Source organism: Callorhinus ursinus, unplaced genomic scaffold (assembly GCF_003265705.2).
Source record: "Callorhinus ursinus isolate GAN/ISIS: 27379988/994484 unplaced genomic scaffold, GSC_fseal_2.0 scaffold85, whole genome shotgun sequence".
NCBI classification, from domain to species: Eukaryota; Metazoa; Chordata; class Mammalia; order Carnivora; family Otariidae; genus Callorhinus; species Callorhinus ursinus.
In genome coordinates, this window is record NW_027397147.1 from 3,091,909 (window position 1) to 3,113,573 (window position 21,665).

Consider the following 21,665-nt stretch of genomic DNA (forward strand, 5'->3'; position numbering starts at 1 on the left):
TATGCTCTCTCTCTCTCTCTGTTAAATAAATAAATAAAAATCTTTAAAAAAAAAAAAAGAAGATACAGACTATCAATGAACAATGTGAAAATGAAGTTAAAACAATTCCATTTACAATAGCATCAAAAGGAATAAAATACTTAGGAATAAATTCAACAATAGTAGAACAAGATTTGTACAGTGACTATTAAAAACATTGTTGAAAATAATTAAAGAAGACCTAAATAAATAGAGAGACACACTGTCTTCACAGATCAGAAGTCTTGATATTGGGCGCCTGGGTGGCTCAGTCGTTAAGCATCTGCCTTCGGCTCAGGTCATGATCCCAGGGTCCCGGGATCGAGCCCCACATCGGGCTCCCTGCTCCATGGGAAGCCTGCTTCTCCCTCTCTCACTCCCCCTGCTTGTGTTCCTGCTCTCGCTGTCTCTCTCTCTGTCAAATAAATAAATAAAATCTTTTTTAAAAAAAAGAAGTCTGATATTAAGATGGCAATACTCCTGATTGACAAATTCAATGCAATCTGTATCAAAATTCCATGCAAACCTGAATTTTTTTGCAGAAATTGATAACCTAATCATAAAATTCATATCTTGAATATCCAAAACAATTTTGAAAAAGAAAAACAAAGTTGAAGGACTCACACTTATTTGTTTCAAAATTTACTATAAATCTACAGTAATCAAGAAAGTATAATACTGGTTTAAGGATAGAATTATAGATCAATAGAATAGATTTGAGAGTTCAGAAGTAAACTCTTATATTTATGGCTGACTGATTTTCAACAAGGGTGCCAAGGCTACCCAAGGAAGAAAGAATAGTCTTAACTGAAGATGAATTGTAGGCCTAAATATAAATATAAATATAAAACTCCTAGAAGAAAATATACGAATATATCTGTGTGACTATAGATCAGGCACTGGTTTCTTAGATATGATACCAAAAGAAAAAATAGAAGTTTTACATCAAAGTTGAAAACTTTTGTCCTTCAAAGGACATCATCAAGAAAGTAAAAAGACAAATCACAACATGGGAGAAAATATTTGCAAATTATATATCTGATAAGGAATCTGTATCCAGACTATATAGAGAACTCTTATAATTCAATAACAAAAAGGCAAATAACCCAATTTAAAAATGTTCAAAGGATTTGAATATATATATATATAAAGGAAATATACAAATGGCCAATAAGTACATGAAAAGATGCTCAACATCGTCAGCCACTAAGGAAATGAAAATCAAAACCACAATATGATAGGATTTTATACCCACCCACTAGATGTCTATAATCAAAAAGGAGGACAATATGGGCGCCTGGGTGGCTCAGATGGTTAGGCGTCTGCCTTCGGCTCAGGTCATGGTCTCAGGGTCCTGGGATTGAGCCCCGCATCGGGCTCCCTGCCAGGCAGGGAGCCTGCTTCTCCCTCTCCCTCTACGGTTCCCCCTGCTTGTGCTCTCTCGCTCTCTCTGTCAAATAAATAAATAAAATCTTTAAAAAAAAAAAAGGAGGACAATAACAAAAGTTTGTGAGGATGTGGAGAAACAGGAACCCCCATACACTGCTAATGCAAATGTAAAATGGGTATAATTGTGGAAAAATAGTCTGGTGGCTCCTCAAGAAGTTAAACATAGAATTACCATATAACCATGTAATCCCATTCCTGAACCAAGAGAATTGAAAGATAACATCCATGCAAACATTTGTACTCAAACGTTCATATGGCTTTATTCATAACAGCCCCAAAGTGGAAACAAGCCAAATACTCATCAACTGATGGATGGAGAAACAAAACTCTATAGAATGGTTTATTACTCTACTATTAAAAAGCTGGGTAGTTCAGCATGAGGTACTAATACATTTGAAAACATGGATGAGCCTTGAAAACATTATGCTAAGTGAAGGATGTTAGATGCCAAAGACCACATAGTGTATGACACCATCTATATGAAAGGTTCAGAATAGGCAAATCAATAGAGAAAAGTAAATTATTGGTTGGGGTGGGGCTGGGGCAGAGAGAGAAGTCAGGCCGGTATGAATGAGGAATGACAGCCAATGGCTTCAGGGTTTCTTTTTGGGGGTGATAAAAAATGTTCTGAAATTGAAAGTGGTGATGCCTGCATAACTCTATGGATATATTTAAGCCACTGAATTGTATATGTTTAAAAGGTAACTTTTAGGGCGCCTGGGTGGCTCAGTTGGTTACGCGACTGCCTTTGGCTCAGGTCATGATCCTGGAGTCCTGGGATCGAGTCCCGCACCGGGCTCCCTGCTCAGCGGGGAGTGTGCTTCTCCCTCTGACCCTCCCCCCCCATGCTCTCACTCTCTATCTCATTATCTCTCTCAAATGGATAAATAAAATCTTTAAAAAATAAATCAATAACAGGTAACTTTTATGGTATAGGAATTATATCTCAATAATGCCGTAAAGGAAAGAAGATACATGGATGGCAGATAAGCAACATGAAAAGTTGCTCCACAACATTGACTTTTAGGGAAATTTATATTAAAACCACTGAGCCTGGCTGGCTCAGTCGGTGAGCATGTCACTCTTGATCTCTGGGTTGTGAGTTCGAGCCCCACGTTGGGGGTAGAGTTTACTTAAAAAAAATAATTTAAAAAAAACCCACAGTGAGATACTTCTACATATCTGTTAGAATGGCTAAAAAAAGGAGAGAGGACTGATAATGCCATGTGCTGACAAAGCTATGGACTCACCAGACCTCTCATTCATTGTCTGTGGGAATGCAAAATGAAGCCACTTTGGAAAACAGTTTGGCATTTTTGGGGGTTTTTTTGGTAAAGTTAAACATATATTTACCATCTGCTCTGATAACCCATTCTTAGGTATTTACCAAAGAGAAATGAAAACTTATGTTCATGAGGTATGGAGGTTCCTCAAAAAGTTAAAAATAGAGCTACTTTATGACCTAGCAATTGCACTACTAAGTATTTACCCAAAGGATACAAACATAGTGATCCAAAGGGACACCTGCACCCCAATGTTTATAGCAGCAATGTCCACAATAGCCAATATATGGAAAGAGTCCAGATGTCCATCAACAGATGAATGGATAAAGAAGATGTGGTACATACATATACAATGGAATACTACTCAGCTATCAAAAAAAAAATGAAATCTTACCATTTGCAACAATGTGGATGGAACTAGAGGGTATTATGCTAAGCAAAATAAGTCAGAGAAAGACAATTATCATATGATTTCACTCATATGTGGAATTTAAGAAACAAAACAGATGAACATAGGAGATGGGAGGGAAAAATAAGACAAAATAAGGAGGGAGACAAACCATCTAACCCATAAGAGACTCTAGGAAACAAACTGAGGGTTGCTGGAGGGGTTTGGTGGATGGTGTAACTGGGTGATGGGCATTAAGGAGGGCACTTGATGTAATGAGCACTGGGTATTATATGCCACTGATGAATCACTAAACTCTACCTCTGAAATTAATAATACACTATATGTTAATTAATTGAATTTAAATTAAAAAAAAAGAAAACTTATGTTCATGGAAAAACCTACACATTAATTTTGTAGCAGTGTTATTGGTAATTGCCAGAACAGGAGATAACCCCCCCAAAAAAAAGAACAGGAGATAACCCGAATATTCAAATGATGAGTCAACCAACCATGGTGCATCCATACAATGGAAGATTAGTCAGCAATGGGAGGGAATGAACCACTGGTATTACAGCAAGATGGATGCATTTCAAATGCAATATGCTAAGTGAAAGAAGCCAGCCTCAAAAGACAACTTACTATACAATTCTATTTTATAAAATAAGCTGGAAAAGGCCCATTTGTAGGAACAGAAAACGGGTCAGTGAGTGTCAGGGGCTGGGGGTAGAGAGCGGTTGACCACAAAGGAGTACACAGGAATTTTGGAGGCTGATGGAAAACATTCTATATCTTGACTGCGGTGGTTGCTTCGTGATTGGATGTGTTTGCCAAAAATCAGACAAGCGTAAACTAAAAAGGAATGAATTTTTCTGAATGTAAATTATACTTCAATGAATCTGACTTAAAAAAAAAAAAAACAAAGAGGGGAAAAGTGGGTCTTCCTATACATCGCTGGGCCAATTGCTTAATTCTATTTTCCCTTCCCAGAAGACAATCACTGTTACTGGTTTGTAGATCCTTTCGGCTTCTCAGAAATAGTCTAGATATATACAAGTATGCATGGATACATGTATACGCATATACATTTACATGTATATACATTTACTTGTATATACATTTACACATACAAATGTGTGTGTGTACACACACACATGCACACACATATAAAAATAGCTTTGGAAGCATATTATACACTGGTCTTTGCTTTGCACCTAACTATAAATTTTGAATACCCTTCCACATCGGTATATAACAGCCTGTCTCATCCTTTTTTTTTTTTCTTTTTTTAAAGCAGGCAGTTCATTTGGCTAAACTTGAATTGCAAAACTCCTCCGTGGGGGTGAGTGGCAGCTAAAGCCATCAGTTCACTTTGCCTAGTGTTAACCCTGTATTCAAGTGCCCAGGTAGAGATGTAGGCAGAGCTCTTAAACAGAATCTGGGGCTCCCCTTCCCTGGATCTTCCTTTTCCAGGATTCCCTACTCAACATCCAGAGGCTGTGTTTGCATGTACCCTGTCCTCTGGTTCTTCAGGCCAGTAAAACCAGGTATCCTGGCAGAGTTTTGGCCATCCTCCTTTGGCACAGATTTGCCCTGCCTTTGAAAACAGGACACTCAGCCTGTACTGTCCCTTTCTTCCAAGTGATGACAGCCCTCTAGCACCTGTCCGGTTTTTGATCATTCCCCAGTGTCTACAGGTAGTTTGATGGGGGGAGGGGGGGTTGTGTTTTTTTGCTTTTTGTTTTTTGCATTTTGTCCAGAGTTTATAGTTGTTATTTGTGCAGGACCCATCTGTGAGGAGTTACTCAGCCATGACTGGGAGAGGAATTTTGCCTCACTCTTGAGCTACTACATTTCACCTTCCAGCCAACCCTGCAAGAAAGGTACTATTCTGCCACCTGTCTGCAGAGCAATGGGTACCATGGACCCATTGGACCCCAGATCATTTGAGCATTTGGGAATGGACTATATTTTGGTGTTTTGTTTTGTTTAAGATTTATTTACTTGAGAGAGAGAGAGGGTACGCGCCTGCAGGTGGCAGGGGAGGGGAGAGGGAGAGAGAGAGAATCTCAAGTAGGCAGCACGCCCAGCACCAGAGCCTGACTCAGGGCTCGATCTCACGACCCTGGATCATAACCTGAGCCGAAATCAAGAGTTGGACCCTTAACCTACTGAGCCACCCAGACGCCTTGTTTTGTTTTTTCTTTTCTCCTTTGTTTTGAAGTCAAATACTTTCATTATGACTTTGGAAAGGTCACTTCACCTCAGTTCTCATTTGTCTATCTGAATAATCATGATACTTTCCTCAAAAGGTGGTTCTGAAGGGCACTAAAGTAGCACCACGGAGGCCAATGTTTACGTGGTGCTTACTCTGAGCAGGAACTGCCCTCGGGTGCTTTATTCCTTGCAGCAGCCTAGGAATGAGGTACTATTATTCTCAGCTCCATTCGACAGGGAGCAAACTGGGGCACAGCGAGCTTACGCCACTTGCTCGGTGCCCCTTATGGCAGTATGTGGCAGAGCTGGGCTTTGCACAGAGGCTGTGTGGTGCCTGCCTCTGTGCACTCAGCCACGTGCACCCTAGAATGCGGTGGGTCTTTAATGCTGGCTATGCCTCAGAATCACCTGCATGACCTGCAAAGACCTGCTTGCTGAATCAGACTCTCCAGCCCCTGCGCTGGGTACAAGCTCCGGGCCTTGGTGCCCAAATATAGGCATTCCCTTCCCCTCCCTGTCTTCCTTTTCCTGACTCACTGGCTCTTTACCAAGTCATAGGACTAGATAATTAGGGTTACCTTTGACCCATTCCTGACAGAGCCATGTCACCAGCCTGCGTGACAGGTGGAACAGGTTCTAGGAGCTGCAGGAAGAGATGGCTGTCCCTGGGATGATCCTTCTCCTCCTGTCTGAAGCCACAACCCTGGTCATGTGACTACTGGGAAAGATGCTGTGAGCCATGGCGGATGTCTCACCCAACCTCTGTCTTTTAAATAAACCACATCTGACAACCCCATGTTATCCTGAGCCCCTTCAGGATGCTAGAAACTCCTGGGATGTTTCGGAAAGTATAGTTCAGCTGTAACTTGGGTCGTAGGAACCCATGGTACCAACCATAGTCGAATTGCCCTGAACGTTAAAATAAGATGGCCCTGAGTTCTCATACCCCTCTAGGACATTCCTCTCTCAAATCAAAATTTGTTTAAATGGGTGTTATGGTCTTACGTGATCTGGCCCCTGCTAATCTCTCTGACCTGAGCCCAGTCACTCCCCATCATGATCCACACTTGAGCCACACCAGCCTTTCAACTGTGATGGCTCACACCTGAAGACTCTCACACTTGCCATTCATCCTACCTAGAACGTTCTTCCCCTAGAACTTCACACAGCTAGCTCATTCTTATCATTCAAATGCCAACTCCAGTGTTACCTCCTCAGAGAGGCCATCTGATGTAAATCCCCCTCCTCTACCCTCCCCCATCACTCTCCATCTTGCTAACCTTGTTTTATTTTCTTTATAATACTGGCAGGATATATACCCAGGATGCTTGGGTGGTGCAGTCAGTTAAGCATCTGCCTTCAGCTCGGGTCATGATATCGGGGTCCTGGGATCGAGCCCCGCATTGGGCTTCCTGCTCAGCCGGGAGTGTGCTTCTCCCTTTCCCTCTCCCTATGCCGCTCCCTCTGCCTGTGTTCTCTCTCTCTCTCTCTCTCTCTCTGACAAATAAATAATAAAAATAAACTAAAATAATTCCGTTTGTATAAAAAAATACTTATGACATTTCAGAGCTCTCTCTCCTTTGCTTGTCTAGGTCCTTATTGTATCTAATACTAGAATGGAAACTCCAGGATAGCAAAAGCTTTGCCTGCCATGGAACCTGCCAGAAGCCTGCCAGGAATGGTGCCTCGGACACTCCATAAGTATCTAGGACATGAATGAGAGCCTTTGCCATCAGCACTTTCTCTCATCCCCGCCCTACTCCTCTCAACCAGGGTCCTCCAGGAGCAAAGCCAGCCAACTGAAAGCAGAGTGTGCCCCCTGAGATGGGCACAGGTGTGACAGATGCCACCGGGAACACCTGACAGGGAGAGTAAGCTCACCAGCTGGGTTCGAATCCTGGCCCATCACTACCCACCATGACCCTGGCCTCGCCTCTGGGCTGTGTGACCTCGGGCTCCCGGCTGTGAGCCTGTTTTCTTCCTGTGTAAAAAATCAGACAAAGCATCAGACCTACCTCAAAGGGTCATGGTAAGGTGAAATGAGATAGTACATGTGAAGCACGTAGCCCAGTCTCTCAGACCCACAATCCTGGATGCAGAGCCGGGGAGGGGCACGCACAAAGCCTGAAAGGCATCCCCATTGTACTGCCTCAAGGGAGGTTGGGGGGATGAGGGGACATTCAAGGCCACTGCCCTGCTTTAATTTACCCAGCTTGTTACTGCTGGAGAAGCCAAGCAGAACCACTTATCAAGAGTCAGTTTTGGGCTCCCCAAATAATTACCAAGCACCTGCCAGGTGCCTTAGGAAAGACATGGAGGAGACAGATGATGAGGTCTGGGGACTTAATCTAGGAGCAGAGACAAGATAAAAACACAGGACCGAAGACAGTAGAGGTTAAGTGGAAGACAGAGGGAGGAGGGCCAGGGGATAGTCTGTTGGCAGCAGACCAGCTTTGCTCCTGATAACTGAAGGGAGGGCACCCTTCCACGGGCCCCTCCAAAGGATGCCTCGGCAGTAAAATAGAGTCAGTGGTTAAGAGAATGCCCTTCCCATTCAGGCACACCCCTTTTAAAATTATGTTTCCTCTGTGACCTCAAGCACATGATATCACCTCTCTGAACCTCGTTCCTCATTTATGAAATAGGGATAATATTGGGACCTATTCACAGGGTTCTTGAGAGGATTTCAAGAAGTCTGCATTAAAAGTCCTTGGCACAGGGTGGTAAATAGGAAATGTATAGCCACAGTTCTTGCTTTGTTGTTATGTTTATCCAAGCTGGAAGTATTTCAACTTCAAAGAAACCTCTCTAGCATTTGCTGCTTAAATTTTTCTTTTTTGTTTTTTAAATTTTTTAAAAAGATTTTATTTATTTGACAGAGGGAGAGAGAACACAATCGAGTGAGCGTGAGCACAAGCGGGGGAGCCGTAGAAGGAGAGGGAAAAGCAGACTCCCCTCTGAGCAGAGAGCCCAATGCAGGGCTCGATCCCAGGACCCTGAGATCATGACCTGAGCCAAAGGCTTAACCCACGGAGCTACCCAGGTGTCCCCTAAATTTAGTTTCCAAACAACATTTACATGGTGCTTCCGTGCCAGACTCTGTCTTAACAACCTTATAAGGAAGGTACTATTTTTTGGTCTTTTTTTTTTTTATACATAACATAAAATTTACCATCTTAACCATTTTTAAGTGTACAGTTCAGTAGTGTTAAGTATAATCACACTGTTATGCAACAGATCTCTAGAACATTTTTGTTCTTTTTTTGTTTTTTCAAAAATGAAACTCTGTACCCATTGAACATCATCTCCTCACTTCCCCTTCCTGTAACCCTTGATTTCTGTTTCTAGGAAGGTACTGTTTTAACTCTGTTTCAGAAGCCAAGAAACCAAGATCAGCTACATAGTTTGTGGGACTCGGTGCAAAATGAAAATGAAAATTATGAGGAATGGTCAAGATGATCACAGCAGAGCACTACATCAAGCACAATCACACAGGACCCATGAAATAGGCCCTGGAGGAAACCAGGGGCCAGAGAAGGTAAGTTACTTTCCCAAAGTCACACAGCAAGTTTTGGAGTCTCTGAAATCATTTACTTATCGTAAACTCCCTGCAGGCAGGGGTTTTGATTTGTTCACCGCAGAGTGGCCAGCAACCAGCATAGTGCCTGGTGCCCTTGGTCATTCATTACATAGTTCATATCTGAGGGAATGAATAAATCGGTCACATTCACCTGAGAGAGAAGGGCTTTGTCCAAGGATCTGTGCTCTGGCACAATAGCATTCCCATTCCTCTTCCTCCTTTGTGTTTACCTAGAGCCCTTGGATTTCTAGGAGAAGCAAGTGTGGCGCGTGTCTTTCTATGTATAACGTCCCCTGGCATTTTTACGAGTCCTCTCCTCTTCAAAACATTCCTGGTTTCGAGTCCCACCTTCACCCGTGGAGTGGAATTAGAAGTCACTGGATAGGGGCGCCTGGGTGGATCATTCTGCCAAGTGTCCGCCTTCAGTTCAGGTTGTGATCCTGAGATCCTGGGATCGAGCCCTGAGGGTCCTGGGATCAAGCCCCAAGAGTCCTGGGATTGAGCCCCACATCAGGGCTTCCCTTCTCTCCTCCCTGCTCATGCTTTCTTTATCTCTGTCGCTATCTCTGTCTCTCTCGCAAATAAATAAATAAAATCTTAAAAATAAAAAAAGAAGGGCGCCTGGGTGGCTCAGTTGTTAAGCGTCCGCCTTCGGCTCAGGTCATGATCCCAGGGTCCTGGGATCGAGCCCTGCGTTGGGCTCCCTGCTCTGCAGGAAGCCTGCTTCTGCCTCTTCTACTCCCCCTGCTTGTGTTCCCTCTCTCGCTGTGTCTCTCTCTGTCAAATAAATAAATAAAATCTTAAAAAAAAAAAAAAAAAAGAAGTCACTGGATAAAGAGAGGTCACTGGTAGCATGTTCTGGCCCCAGATCCCCAAAAGTCTGATGGCTAAGTCCCCTCCCTGATCTCAACACAAGAAAACTAGAACCAAACTGTAAAAGAGTTTTATTTACAGTTACAGCATTCAGTGCTGCAAAAGAGTTTAGGGAACTAGCCTATATGTTTTGTTGCTCTGAAAGGGATTTCATTTTTTTCTGTCTGACCGTGAGAGTCTTTGCTGGCAGTGAAAAGAAAGGAGAGATGAAACCTCAGGCACATATCAATGGATGAATCATACTCCTAATCTCACAACCTCTTATTGTTCTGTACATGATCCCCTTTTAGTTTAAGTATTCTTTATTTGTCCATTTTCAGTACACTAATGACTACATGGGAACCCACCCAAGAACTAGGTCACTGCTGGTAACTCCTATCTCCTCTGGGCTCCTCACCGGTCTCATCCTTCCATCTCAGAGGTAACCACTGTCCTGAATGTTGTGTCTCCCGGTTGCCAGTGTTCAGGTGCATTAACATTTGTGTGTGTTTTTTTTTAAAAGATTATTTATTTGAGAGAGCGAGAAAGAGAGAGAGAGTACATGAGAGGGGGGAGGATTAGAGGGAGAAGCAAGCTCCTCACTGAGCAGGGACCCCGATGCGGGACTCGATCCCGGAACTCGATCCCGGGACTCCGGGATCATGACCCGAGTCGAAGGCAGTCGCTCAACCAACTGAGCCACCCAGGCGCCCCTAGGTGCATTAACATTTGTATGCCTCCCTAAATAATGCATTGTTTGCTTTGAGTTGTTTCTGAAATTCATAGGAGGGGTATGTCAGCTTCTGAGACTTGCTTTTCTGACTCCAGAACAGCTAAAAAGATCACATTGCCATGTCGTTACACCTACTGTTATTTTATTTATTTTCACTATCGCATTATACTTCACTGTCTGGATAGACCAGCATGTATTCACTCCTTCCCCTCTCAAGGGCATTTGGGTTGTTTCAGCTTTTTGCTCCTGAGAAGAGAGCTCCCATGAAATTCTCATGCAACTACATGAGTTAAATTTTGCCTTGGGTATATATAACCAGGAGTGCAATGACTGATTCATAGGGTATAGGAACGCTCAAATTTGCAAGAGGATGCCAGATCGTTTTCCAAAATTACTGTTGCAAACCCCCCAGTGATCACAGGGGATCCCATTGATCCCCATCTCCCCTCTGGGGAAGATACGTCAGTGATATAAAGGATCTATCTATCTTTTGTGAATTTGGGCTGAGAACACAGAGGCCAGACTCAGAATCTGGTGATGTGCCTGCTGTTGGGGCACTTGGTGGGATTAGATTATAAGAGTATATAGCAGCCTGGTAGGTCTCATTCTAACCTCCAGAGCCTGGATAGTAACACAAGTACCCTGTAGGGGACTGGCAGACTTTCTTGGGTCTCCCAATTCTGTTCTCTGAAACTGAAATATTGGCATACTAAAATAAGGTAGGGGATCTACTAGATGTATGTGTTCGGTGGGGATGTGAGGGTACAATGAGTTTGAGAGTGACAAAGGTTAAAATTCTAGGAGGTGGGAACTCTGGAGTTGCTACATACAATAAGTTTGGAAAGGTAGGTACAGTACAAAAGGCTTTGCCAGGGCTTACGCGAATATCGGGGTGGGTGAGGGGAGAAGTGGCTGGGAGAGCAGCTCCATATTACCAACAGAAGTTTACAAAGTTGAGATTTGTTAAGGAATTTCATGAAATGAACCAAATGTAACATTTTGTCAATTAGGCAAGCAACGGAATTAAATCCCATCACAAGCGCATTTTATGCGGGCTGTGGGTGAATCTTGACCTGTTCAATGTGATACAGAGTGAGGTCTCCAAAAGCATTGTAAAGGGTTCTTGGCTGAGGAGAACCATTGGACCAAATCATAACACTGACTATATTCTTTCCAAGGAGACATACTCATCTCTGGCAGGTTTCTAATCCACTCTATCCTGAGGATGTGGCCTCCTTTGAGTCCCATCAGGTTGGTTAAATTAGCACTGAATGAAGTGTGAAGGGATAGGCCAAAGACCGGTGAAAGAGTATAGATTTACCACTTTATTTTTTTTATTTTTTAAAAGATTATTTATTTATTTATTTGAGAGAGAGAATGAGAGAGAGAGAGAGAGCATGAGAAGGGGGAGGGTCCGAGGGAGAAGCAGACTCACTGCTGAGCAGGGAGCCCGATGTGGGACTCGATCCCGGGACTCCAGGATCATGACCTGAGCCGAAGGCAGTTGCTTAACGAACTGAGCCACCCAGGCGCCCTAGATTTACCACTTTAGAGGTGTGAATACCCATACAATACCTCGTTTTCCTGTCCACCTTTTCTTTTGTTAGATGTAATTTCCCCCCCCTTGGTTCATACAGGTTTTTCAAGAAAAGCAGCCATTCTGAAGTGGACCCAAGAGTGAGAAAATTTTGGTCAGTTACCAAAGATAAAGGTAGGAGAAATTTGTTATATGTGAAAAGCACTGATGCTAATGATGTGGCTGAGTTAAATCGTATTTGTGTCTCTCGGGCTGCCTTGATTTGCCAAAATCTTACTGCCACGGTATTTCTATAGATCACATAAAAATGTATTTATTCAACACATTTATTGAGTGCTTACTATGTCCAGGCTGGGGTTGTATAAGAGCTGGGGATACGGCATGACCAAAAGAGAAAAATCCCTCTTCTCAGCTGTGGGGGGAAACAGAAAATTAAAAAGTAAATATATACCATGTCAAATAGTAACAAACGCTTGGAAGAAAATAAAAAAGAGGAAGAGATAGAATGATGGCCATCCTATTTGGATAAAATCGCCCTAGGAAGACATTCCTGACAAGATGATGATCTACTTAAACCACCTTCTGCAAGGATTGGGTGTATGTATTTAGGGGGCCCCTGGCAAACTGCCCCATCACGGCTGTGTGATCTTGTTCTCAGGGACTAACTTCTCTGAGCCCGGGCCAGTAACAATCCAGAGAGGATGAGGAAAATGCACTGTAAGTTATAGTGACTATTACAGTTTATGAATGCAATTTTGTATAGCATGAATTTCATGGATGTTATAATAACTTCCCCATGCCCCAAGGAAAAAATAATCTCCAATCTACCGAGGGGGGGTCTTGGCACAGTTCCCTTCCTTTACAGTTAGAAATGGGATTTCGGACCCCGCTATAAAGCAGGCATCCCCCTGATTCTGAGAATTCAGAAAGTTCTCGATTGCTAGCTTCGTTCCCTCATCTATAAATCCGAGGTAATGGTCGTGCTGACCACTTAGGGTTTTGTTTTTTGTTTTGTTTTTTTGATGTTAAAAAGACATTTATTGAGCTACATGTGAGACACATTGAACCATATGCCAGGCACAGTCCTAAACAACGGAAACATATTCATTTATCTAATCCATAACAACCCCGTAGACCGAGTACAATTTTATTTTATTTTATTTTTTTAAGATTTTTTATTTATTTATTTATTCATGAGAGACAGAGAGAGAGAGAGAGAGTGAGAGAGAGGCAGGGGGAGAAGCAGGCTCCCAAGGAGCAGGGAGCCCGATGCGGGACTCGATCCCACGACGCTGGGATCATGACCTGAGCCGAAGGCAGACGCCCAACCATCTGAGCCACCCAGGCGCCCCCGAGTACAATTTTAAACTGCACTTTTACAGCCAAGGAAACCGAGGCACGGAGGAGTTAAATCTTGACCCCCGCAGCTAGGGTTCCAACCACCACAACTGGGCTCCAGAGCCTTTCAGTGTTACAAAGGGCTCAGCCCTGTGCCTAGCACATAGTAAGGACTCAATAAATCTTTATAGTGGTGGTTTTGTCAGTTCTAGCCAGGGGGCTGCTCCAGAATTTCCACTTAGAGCTGAAGGTAGCCGGTTTGTTGGAAGGGGAGGCTAGGGGGCACTGCATAGCAACTATAATGTTTACTTGAACTGCGGGAGTTGGTGGGGATTGCGGAGAAGGGGAGTTAGCCGGCCACCCCTGGGCACCCCACTTTGCCGCGGAGACTAACAAGCACCGTAGCAGCTGAAATCCGAGCTTCCCCCCCACACACACACACCCCTCTCCGGAGCCGCCGGGTGAGCTGGCCCTCCGTGCAGCGCCCCCTTCCTCTTGAGACAGATGGTTCCTTCGTTCTCCGGGCTGGTTCAGGTTCCGCGCTCCGAGTCACAAAGCGCGAGGTCACGTGGGCGGGCCGGTGCGCTTTGTGACGCCGCGGGCCCCGCCTCCCGGCCCGCCTATCCGCGCACGCCAGCCCCGCCTCGCGCGCGCCGCCCGTGCAATCCCTGCTTAAGAGACCCCGGAGTGGGGCGCTCGCCCGAAGCCAGGCCGCGTCCGCCATAGTGCCTGGCTTGGAGGTGTCGCCGGCGCTGGGTGAGGGCCCGAGAGCGGCAGGGGGGCAAAACAAAAAGAGAGCCCCGAAGCCCTTGCCGTTGCCCGGCGGTTTCCGGGCCTCCTCTCGCGGTTCGGGGCCGAAAGGCGACGGGAGCGAAAGGCGAGAGAAGCGCGGAGCACACGGCGAGAGGAAGCGTCGGGGAGCCTCGGCGGCGTCCCCAGGGTCCGCCAAAGCCACCCGGCCGCTGGCTGGGGCCCGGGGTGGTGAGGAAGTGCTTCGAGGCCTAGTTGAGGCCTAGTACCGGCTTTGTGTCTGAGGCGGCGGCGGCGGCGGCGGCGGGGGGGAGGCGGAGCCGGGGGCGGCCTGCGGGAAGGCCTCTCCTCCGCCGACCGCGCGTTTTTGGCCTAGGCCGCGGGCCGCTCGTGGCCTCCGGGGAGCAGGCGACAGGGGTTTGTGTGTGGGGGGGCCTGGGCCTGGGGAAGCTGACGCCGGTCGTCCGGAAGCCAGGAGGAGGCGAGAGGCCGCTCGTGGACTCCGGGCCTAGGCCCTCTCCCCCAACCTTCTCCCGGGGCCTGGGTCACCCCAATCCACGGAAAGAGAGACCAACCGGGAGGTGCGGCCGCGCTATGGACCCCTGACCCCGCGGGGTCATTCGGACTCTAACGTGTGGACTGACCGCTACTGACTGCACCGCCTGCCCCCCGTCTCCTGCCGGCCCTTAGCATGAGCGAGGGGGACCCAGCCGGGTGACATTGTGCCCGTTGGCGGATTCTCGATTTCCCCTTTTCCCGTCCTCGTCCGCTTCCTCCCGTATGAAGTGCTTCTGAGTATCGGGGGGGACGGGGGGGTTCTGGATTACTGTTTTTACGAACCCCTGCTTGTGGTTGGGGGGGTATTTAATCTGAGGCCTTAGGGTCCTTCGGTGTCTTTTGAGTGTTTTGTGTGTGTACATATTTTGCTCTTAAGTTTATAAATATACATATATTGAGAGTGTCCACGTCTCCTCGCTGAACCTTAGGAATCCTTTGGCACCATGTCCTGTGTGCATTATAAATTTTCCTCTAAACTCAACTATGATACCGTCACCTTTGATGGGCTCCACATCTCCCTCTGCGATTTAAAGAAGCAGATTATGGGGAGAGAAAAGTTGAAAGCTGCCGACTGCGACCTGCAGATCACCAACGCGCAGACGAAAGAAGGTAAGGGCCACCTGGGCTCCAGATACTTGCTGGTTGAAGATAGATATTAGTTGTGCTAGATACTGGTTGCCTGGCAGAAGGCTAACCGCCATTACGTCTCTTGTGGGACGGTTCATTCTAATACTTTTGATACAACTTTTATTGAGACCCCAGGGTTGCAGCGGTCGGCCTGGGAGCTTAACTGGTTTATTTGATGTCTGCGTACGTGGGATCATCGGTAACGGGCTAATCTGAAAACGTGGAAGTCTGATGATTCTTCTCAAATGTTATTTAAAATGAAGATTTCAGTGGGAGACGGTGAGGGGTGTTATCCAGGTTCTTGGTATTCTTGCCTTGTGGCGTTTTCGAGCTTTTTTTTTTTTTTTTTTTTTAAGATTTTATGTATTTGACAGAGACACAGCGAGAGAGGGAACACAAGCAGGGGGGTGGGAGAAGGAGAAGCAGGCTTCCCGCAGAGAGGGGAGCGCGATGCGGGGCTCGATCCCAGGACCCTGGGATCATGACCTGAGCTGAAGGCGAACACTTAACGACTGAGCCACCCAGGCGCCCCGAGCTTGTTTTTTATCAGAAGGAGGGGAGGAGAGCATATGGAGGCTTCTTGTTAAAGCAGCAGTAGAGATACTTCTCTTAACTTTCTAACCTGACAACGGTGTGGGGTTTATTGGCAGGTTTTATGTACTCCTTTTCTTCCTGTCTTTGTGTACTTAATTTATTTTTATTTTGGAGTTGCCTGTGTTTTGGAGAAGGGATCCTCACTTAAGTATTTTTTAAGGATTTAATCTAGCCAGTCTTTAATGTTGGAATTGGTTTTGGAACCTGATGTGTTCTGATGTCACCACTTTTGTGTGTAAATTCCAGAATTAGTAATACAGTAATTAAGTGGTTGAGTTTTCAGTTCATCACATTACTCTTAAAATTTAGTAGCAATTTAGTAAAGATCAAAAGTAAAGGCTTTTCTTTTTTAAAGTAGTAATTGCTAGACTTTACATGATTATGTTGTTAACTAGGATACAGAGAATAGTAGGCTGCTACCACATGAGTTTGAAACATGCCACTGATAGGAATCTTTAAGTTCTTTCTCCTTTTTAAAAGCATTTTATAATGTTGCAATTTTAACATTAGATGTGACAGCGTGATAAACAGTTTCTTCAGATTCTGGTTCTGCATTTGTTTTGGTTTCTTTTTCTCAGTGTTGTAATGCTGATGTGTAGTTTTCAGTAGGTTAATGTGGGATCAGAAGAAATTGAGAAGTTCTAATTCGCTTAGGGTATTTTATAGATCACTAAATTTGGCTTAAGGTGTGACTTGGGTTCTTTAGTTGAAATTGGGGGAGTCCCTCACTTGTAGCCTATTCGGGGTTTGGGGTTTTGTGTGGTTTTCTTTGTTTTTTAAGATTTTATTTTTAAGTAATCTCTACACCGAACGTGGGGCTTGAACTCACAACCTCAAGACCAAGAGTCGCAAGCTCAACCAACTGAGCCAGCCAGCGCCCTTAGTCTGTAGTTTTTAATAGAGTAAATCTTGTCATGTAAAAGAGCTGTTTCCCATTTACATCCAGGTATAATTGTATTATGTTAAGGAATGGCACTACTGGCATGACTCAAAAATAGTCATTAAGAAAGAACTTTACTCACATGATAACATGGGAAAGAATATTCTCTGCTGCCCCCACCCCCTTTTAAAATGTTATACCTAAGGGATATTTCACGTGAAGCTTTGGTGATTGTAATTATGTGTAGAATACTCATTTCCGTAATTACTCATTACAGAAAGGAAAAATTGCTGGTCATCTTGAACAGCTGAGAAACAGCTTTTTAAAATAGCATTCAAGAAAATACCTTACAGGAAATATTCTTTTCTTTAAGGCCGCCAAAAGTGTCCCTTAAGTATTGCAGCCACACTTCACAGGACAGATGGGTTTATAAGAATTTCAGGACGTACTGATATGTTAATGATACTTACAAATGAGAGGAAGAAAATACAAATTAAAGACTATTAAGGCAATTTTAGTCCTATACTTATGCAGGTTTTACATTTTACTGGAGTATTAAATGGTTTTATCATAGACTTTGTGTATTTTCTCCACCTAATAATTGACTACAATTTTGTTAGATTGGAGTAAGTTATAGTTGATGAAATTCTTGTCCAAAAATCTAAGAGTTTTGTGACATTGTGTTATTTTTTTTTTCTAAGCCAGGAAATTATGTGATGTATTATTTTTACAAACCCTTAAAGCCAGGGAAGTGTTCTGCCCAGCAGCATATTTTCTTTTATATGTTTGGGTCAACTGTCCTTATTGGAGAAAGCTTTGATGTTAGATTAAGAGAAGGAGCTTCTGGGGAGAGAATGTGCGTTCTGTGCAATCCTCAAATTAAGAGAGGAAAAAATAGCATTGATAGTAGCGCAGAGGATATTCACTTAATGAGTTTTACGGGGGAAAAGCGTCCAATGTCACAGGCAGCTGAGTAAGAATGGGCTGGGTTTTAGCACCATCCAGTGAATTAGAGAGTACAAAATAAAAGTTTATAGCCTCAGAGTTAGGAGATTGCCTAGGAGAAGATGCTGAACTGGATCACTTAATTTGTTTGAATTAATGTTTAAATTACCCAGTGTATCACATTTCTGTAAAACATTCCTTAAGAGTTTTGGGAATCTGTCCATGTTTAGGACCCTTAAATCTTGATTAGACCAAAATGCTTGGATCAAAATTTCATGTTTTAAAGAATCTTGCTCCTTTATTTCTAGACTGTCTTTCAAAACAAATCCCAAATGATCTTCCTGTATTTTTTAATAATAGCTTTTCCATATAAACTTGTTTTCCTACCTTTCAGCTTCCCCCCCCAAAAAAAACGCAACAAAATAAACCTTCATTCTTAAGTGTGAAAGATTTGAAAGCTGAGAATGAAGTATTTTTAAAAGACTCTTATCTTTATCCATTTCTCAGATTCATCTTGTTTTTCATTCCGAAATCTGTGGTCTTCATATTTTTGGATCAGAAATCACACTGGCCCCTGGAAGGGGTCTTTTGACGCTAACAGGCTACTTAGTAAGGTATTTTAAGGGTAGGAAGTCACCAGTGTAATTCAGGTACTTAAAAAGGTCAATCAGAGCATCTAGTGTTGGGGCACGTGACTTTTAGTCTGACAGTACTGTGCTGATCAAATTAATAAGCTGTCTTGGAAAGCTACAGTGAATGCTTTTGAGAGTTGTTACATATTCAGAAAGTCTTTGTCAAATGTTTGACACCAAGTTTTGTTTCTAGAATTTGTTTTTTGAACATCTCCCATCTTCCATTTTTTCTTACTTGGAGCTTGCTTGAAATCTGGAACTGTCGTGAACTATCAAGATAATGATGATGGTCTCTAACAGTCTAGGAAATTGCATCGCTCTGATTGGATACCTGAGAGATACGGTCTACTACTTGAAATATACTGCAAAGAACCCTTTCTTGAACAATTTAGTTTGTAACAGGAAATAACTAATAATGTTATGATTAAAATTAATAGAGTATATATAAGCTTAAAATGCTCACATGTGTGATAAATTGAAATAACTGGAAGAACAGAAGTGTCAGCCACTTGGTGCTGAGTAACTTAAGTGAAGCAAGTAAACTCAGTTGGTTAAGCGACTGCCTTCGGCTCAGGTCATGATCCTGGAGTCCTGGGATCGAGTCCCACATCGGGCTCCCTGCTCAGCGGGGGGGTTCTGCTTCTCCCTCTGACCCTCTTCCCTCTCGTGCTCTCTGTCTCTCATTCTCTCTCTCTCAGGTAAACTCCATAATCTTAAAGAGTGAACCCTAATACCTGATTGGGGGAGATGGGTACATTCTCATGTCTATCTCCTTATTTTTCTTTTTAGTAATTTTAAGTTAATTGGTCCAGGTTCTCTTTTAATTTCATTCTTCCAGAAGTATTGCAAGTAATAGGGAGTTTAAAGAGTAGAAAAATTGGATCCATTCATTCTCCCTGTTTTCTTTGCAGTGACATCACTGTTCTTCCAGTTGGCTTAAGCCAGGAACCCAGTTTTTTATGCCTGATTGCTCTTTTTCCTTCATCTCCTCCCCCCCATTAAATCCACTGATAGCCTTATCAGTTGTACCTCAAACATTCTGATTCTCTTCCTGTCTTCATCTGTCACATCCCAGCACAGACCATCATCTCTTACTGTGACTTCGCAGCAGCCTTCTTTCTGCTCTTGTTCCCCTCTGGATTCATTGTGTATATAGATACGGGAGTTATCTTGTTTGTTTGTTGTTAATGTAAACCAAATTGTCATCATTTTTGTTTAAAATCCTTCAGTGACTTCCTGTTGTTCTTAGAAACAAAATATAAATCAGTGTGTGATCTGTATCTTTCTGTAGTTCAAGTCATTCTTCCCTTTCATTATCTTCCAGCTATTCTGGACTTAGGATTTTTTTCCCACATGCTTTTCTATCTGAAACACTCTTTTTCCAGCTTTTTTGCACATCTGGCTGGATTCTCAGTCTCAAGTGTTCCTTAGAAGAGCCTTAAATCAGCGTTCTATCCAAAGTTGCACTAATTGTACTAATTGTTTTTACAAAACTCTTTTTTCTCTATTCAAAATATGTCATAATTTCTTTAGTCTGTCGTTTTTAGTAATACTCAGGTTGAGGGGCTCGGAGGGACAGAATAACTTCGTTTTGAATTTTTTTTTTAAGATTTTGTTTATTTGACAGAGAGAGACACAGCGAGAGAGGGAACACAAGCAGGGGGAGTGGGAGAGGGAGAGGCAGGCTTCCTGCGGAGCAGGGAGCCCAATGCGGGGCTTGATCCCAAGACCCTGAGATCATGACCTGAGCTGAAGGCAGACGCTTAACGACAGCCACCTAGGCGCCCCCAGAATGACTTCATTTTAAATAACCGCTTTTTCTCATAGTTTAGATGCTTAGCATTACTAGCTAAATAAACTGAAGAATGACTTAGTCTTACTGAGATTTGGGGTTCCACAAAAGTAGGGCGCTAGAGCCGAGAACCTGGTGACCGTATTTGGTGTCTTTTGAAGAGAACCTCCTGTGAGGACTTGCTTTCTTTTAGATATTTGTTCTGACAATATCAGTAATCCAGATGCAAGGACCATGTAGTGATTAATGCTCTTTTAAATTTAAGTTCATTTTCCATGAAGTTTATGTTTGGTTGAAGTTTTCTAATTCTTGAGGACTGACTTCTCCAAATCGCCAAATAGAAATTCAACTCTCTATCTTTTTTACAGAATATACTGATGATAATGCTCTAATTCCTAAGAATTCATCTGTAATTGTTAGAAGAATTCCTATTGGAGGTGTTAAATCTACAAGCAAGACGTATGTTATGTAAGTTTTTATCAAAACTCATGTACTTAAGTCCTCAAAATAGACTTTTTTGTTTCACAAGAAAGAAGTATTTTAGAACTGAAGTCATTACGTTAATAAGTATATCTTCTTAATCCTTAAAACTGTGAGAATGGGTTTGTTTTTTCCTGGTTTCTTCCCCCTGTTAACTTAATCTGTAGTTAGTATGAGTTATCAGGAATAATTATTTGCTATATTATATAAGTGTGTTAAGAGATTTGTCCTAAATTTTTTGACTGCATCCAGAGTGTTCAGTAATGCTAACATTTGCTTCTCAATAAGGGGCTTTTGTTGGGAAGCTATAGAGTTTATAAGATTTATGGAATCAGTTAGGTTTGACTTCAGTAGCTGCTTCACACCAGTTGTGTGACTTTGGATAAGTTATCTAAAGCCTCAAAATAGATTTCTCAAAATAATATGGGGATATGAGTACTTAAAGAAGAGAGCTGGAAGAATTAAACAGTGCCTGGCCCATGGTAGACTCCCATTATTGAAGTAAGAACACAGCAGTATTTTAGCACCAGCCTAGAGCTTAAGGAATTCATGGAAGATGCAGGATTAAAACATATCTTTTAACTTTCCCTGCCTCCTTGCAATTTTTTTTTTTTTAAGATTTTTATTTATTTATTTGACAGAGAGAGACACAGTGAGAGAGGGAACACAAGCAGGAGGAGTGGGAGAGGGAGAAGCAGGCCTCCCGCGGAGCAGGGAGCCCGATGCGGGGCTCGATCCCAGGACCCTGGGATCATGACCTGAGCCGAAGGCAGACGCTTAATGACTGAGCCACCCAGGCGCCCCTACCTCCTTGCAATTTTAATGGTGTTAAAATTATAATAATGTGAAAGGGGTAGTGATTTCCACTTAGAAGTTAGGTAGCCTTATTTGAAATTTTGGCAAATTCTTTTGGCTAATGAAAAATTCTGGAATTTGCCAGTCCTAGGAAATGGAATGTGTTCCTGGAATTGAGGTAAAATAGTCATTTCTTGGAGCTTTACCTCATATGGGC

At 43.3% G+C, this 21,665-nt stretch overlaps 1 protein-coding gene and 1 long non-coding RNA gene across 3 annotated transcripts in view; both read left to right on the forward strand.

The window, feature by feature from the left end:
- Positions 1-8,708: 8,708 nt before the first annotated feature.
- LOC141371668 (uncharacterized) lies at positions 8,709-12,856 on the forward strand. Its single transcript, XR_012376787.1, has 3 exons — positions 8,709-8,893; positions 10,129-10,229; positions 12,158-12,856. It is a non-coding gene; the product is annotated as an uncharacterized lncRNA (long non-coding RNA).
- A 1,189-nt stretch (positions 12,857-14,045) lies between these two features.
- The window catches only part of RBBP6 (RB binding protein 6, ubiquitin ligase), a 32,220-nt gene continuing 24,600 nt past the window's right edge, over positions 14,046-21,665 (forward strand). For both annotated transcript variants that reach the window (XM_025855366.2, XM_025855370.2), the window contains exons 1-2: positions 14,046-15,312; positions 20,542-20,641. In XM_025855366.2, the coding sequence (XP_025711151.1) occupies positions 15,147-15,312; positions 20,542-20,641 (266 nt within the window). In that variant the 5' untranslated portion in view covers positions 14,046-15,146. The remainder of the gene's footprint in view (positions 15,313-20,541; positions 20,642-21,665) is intronic.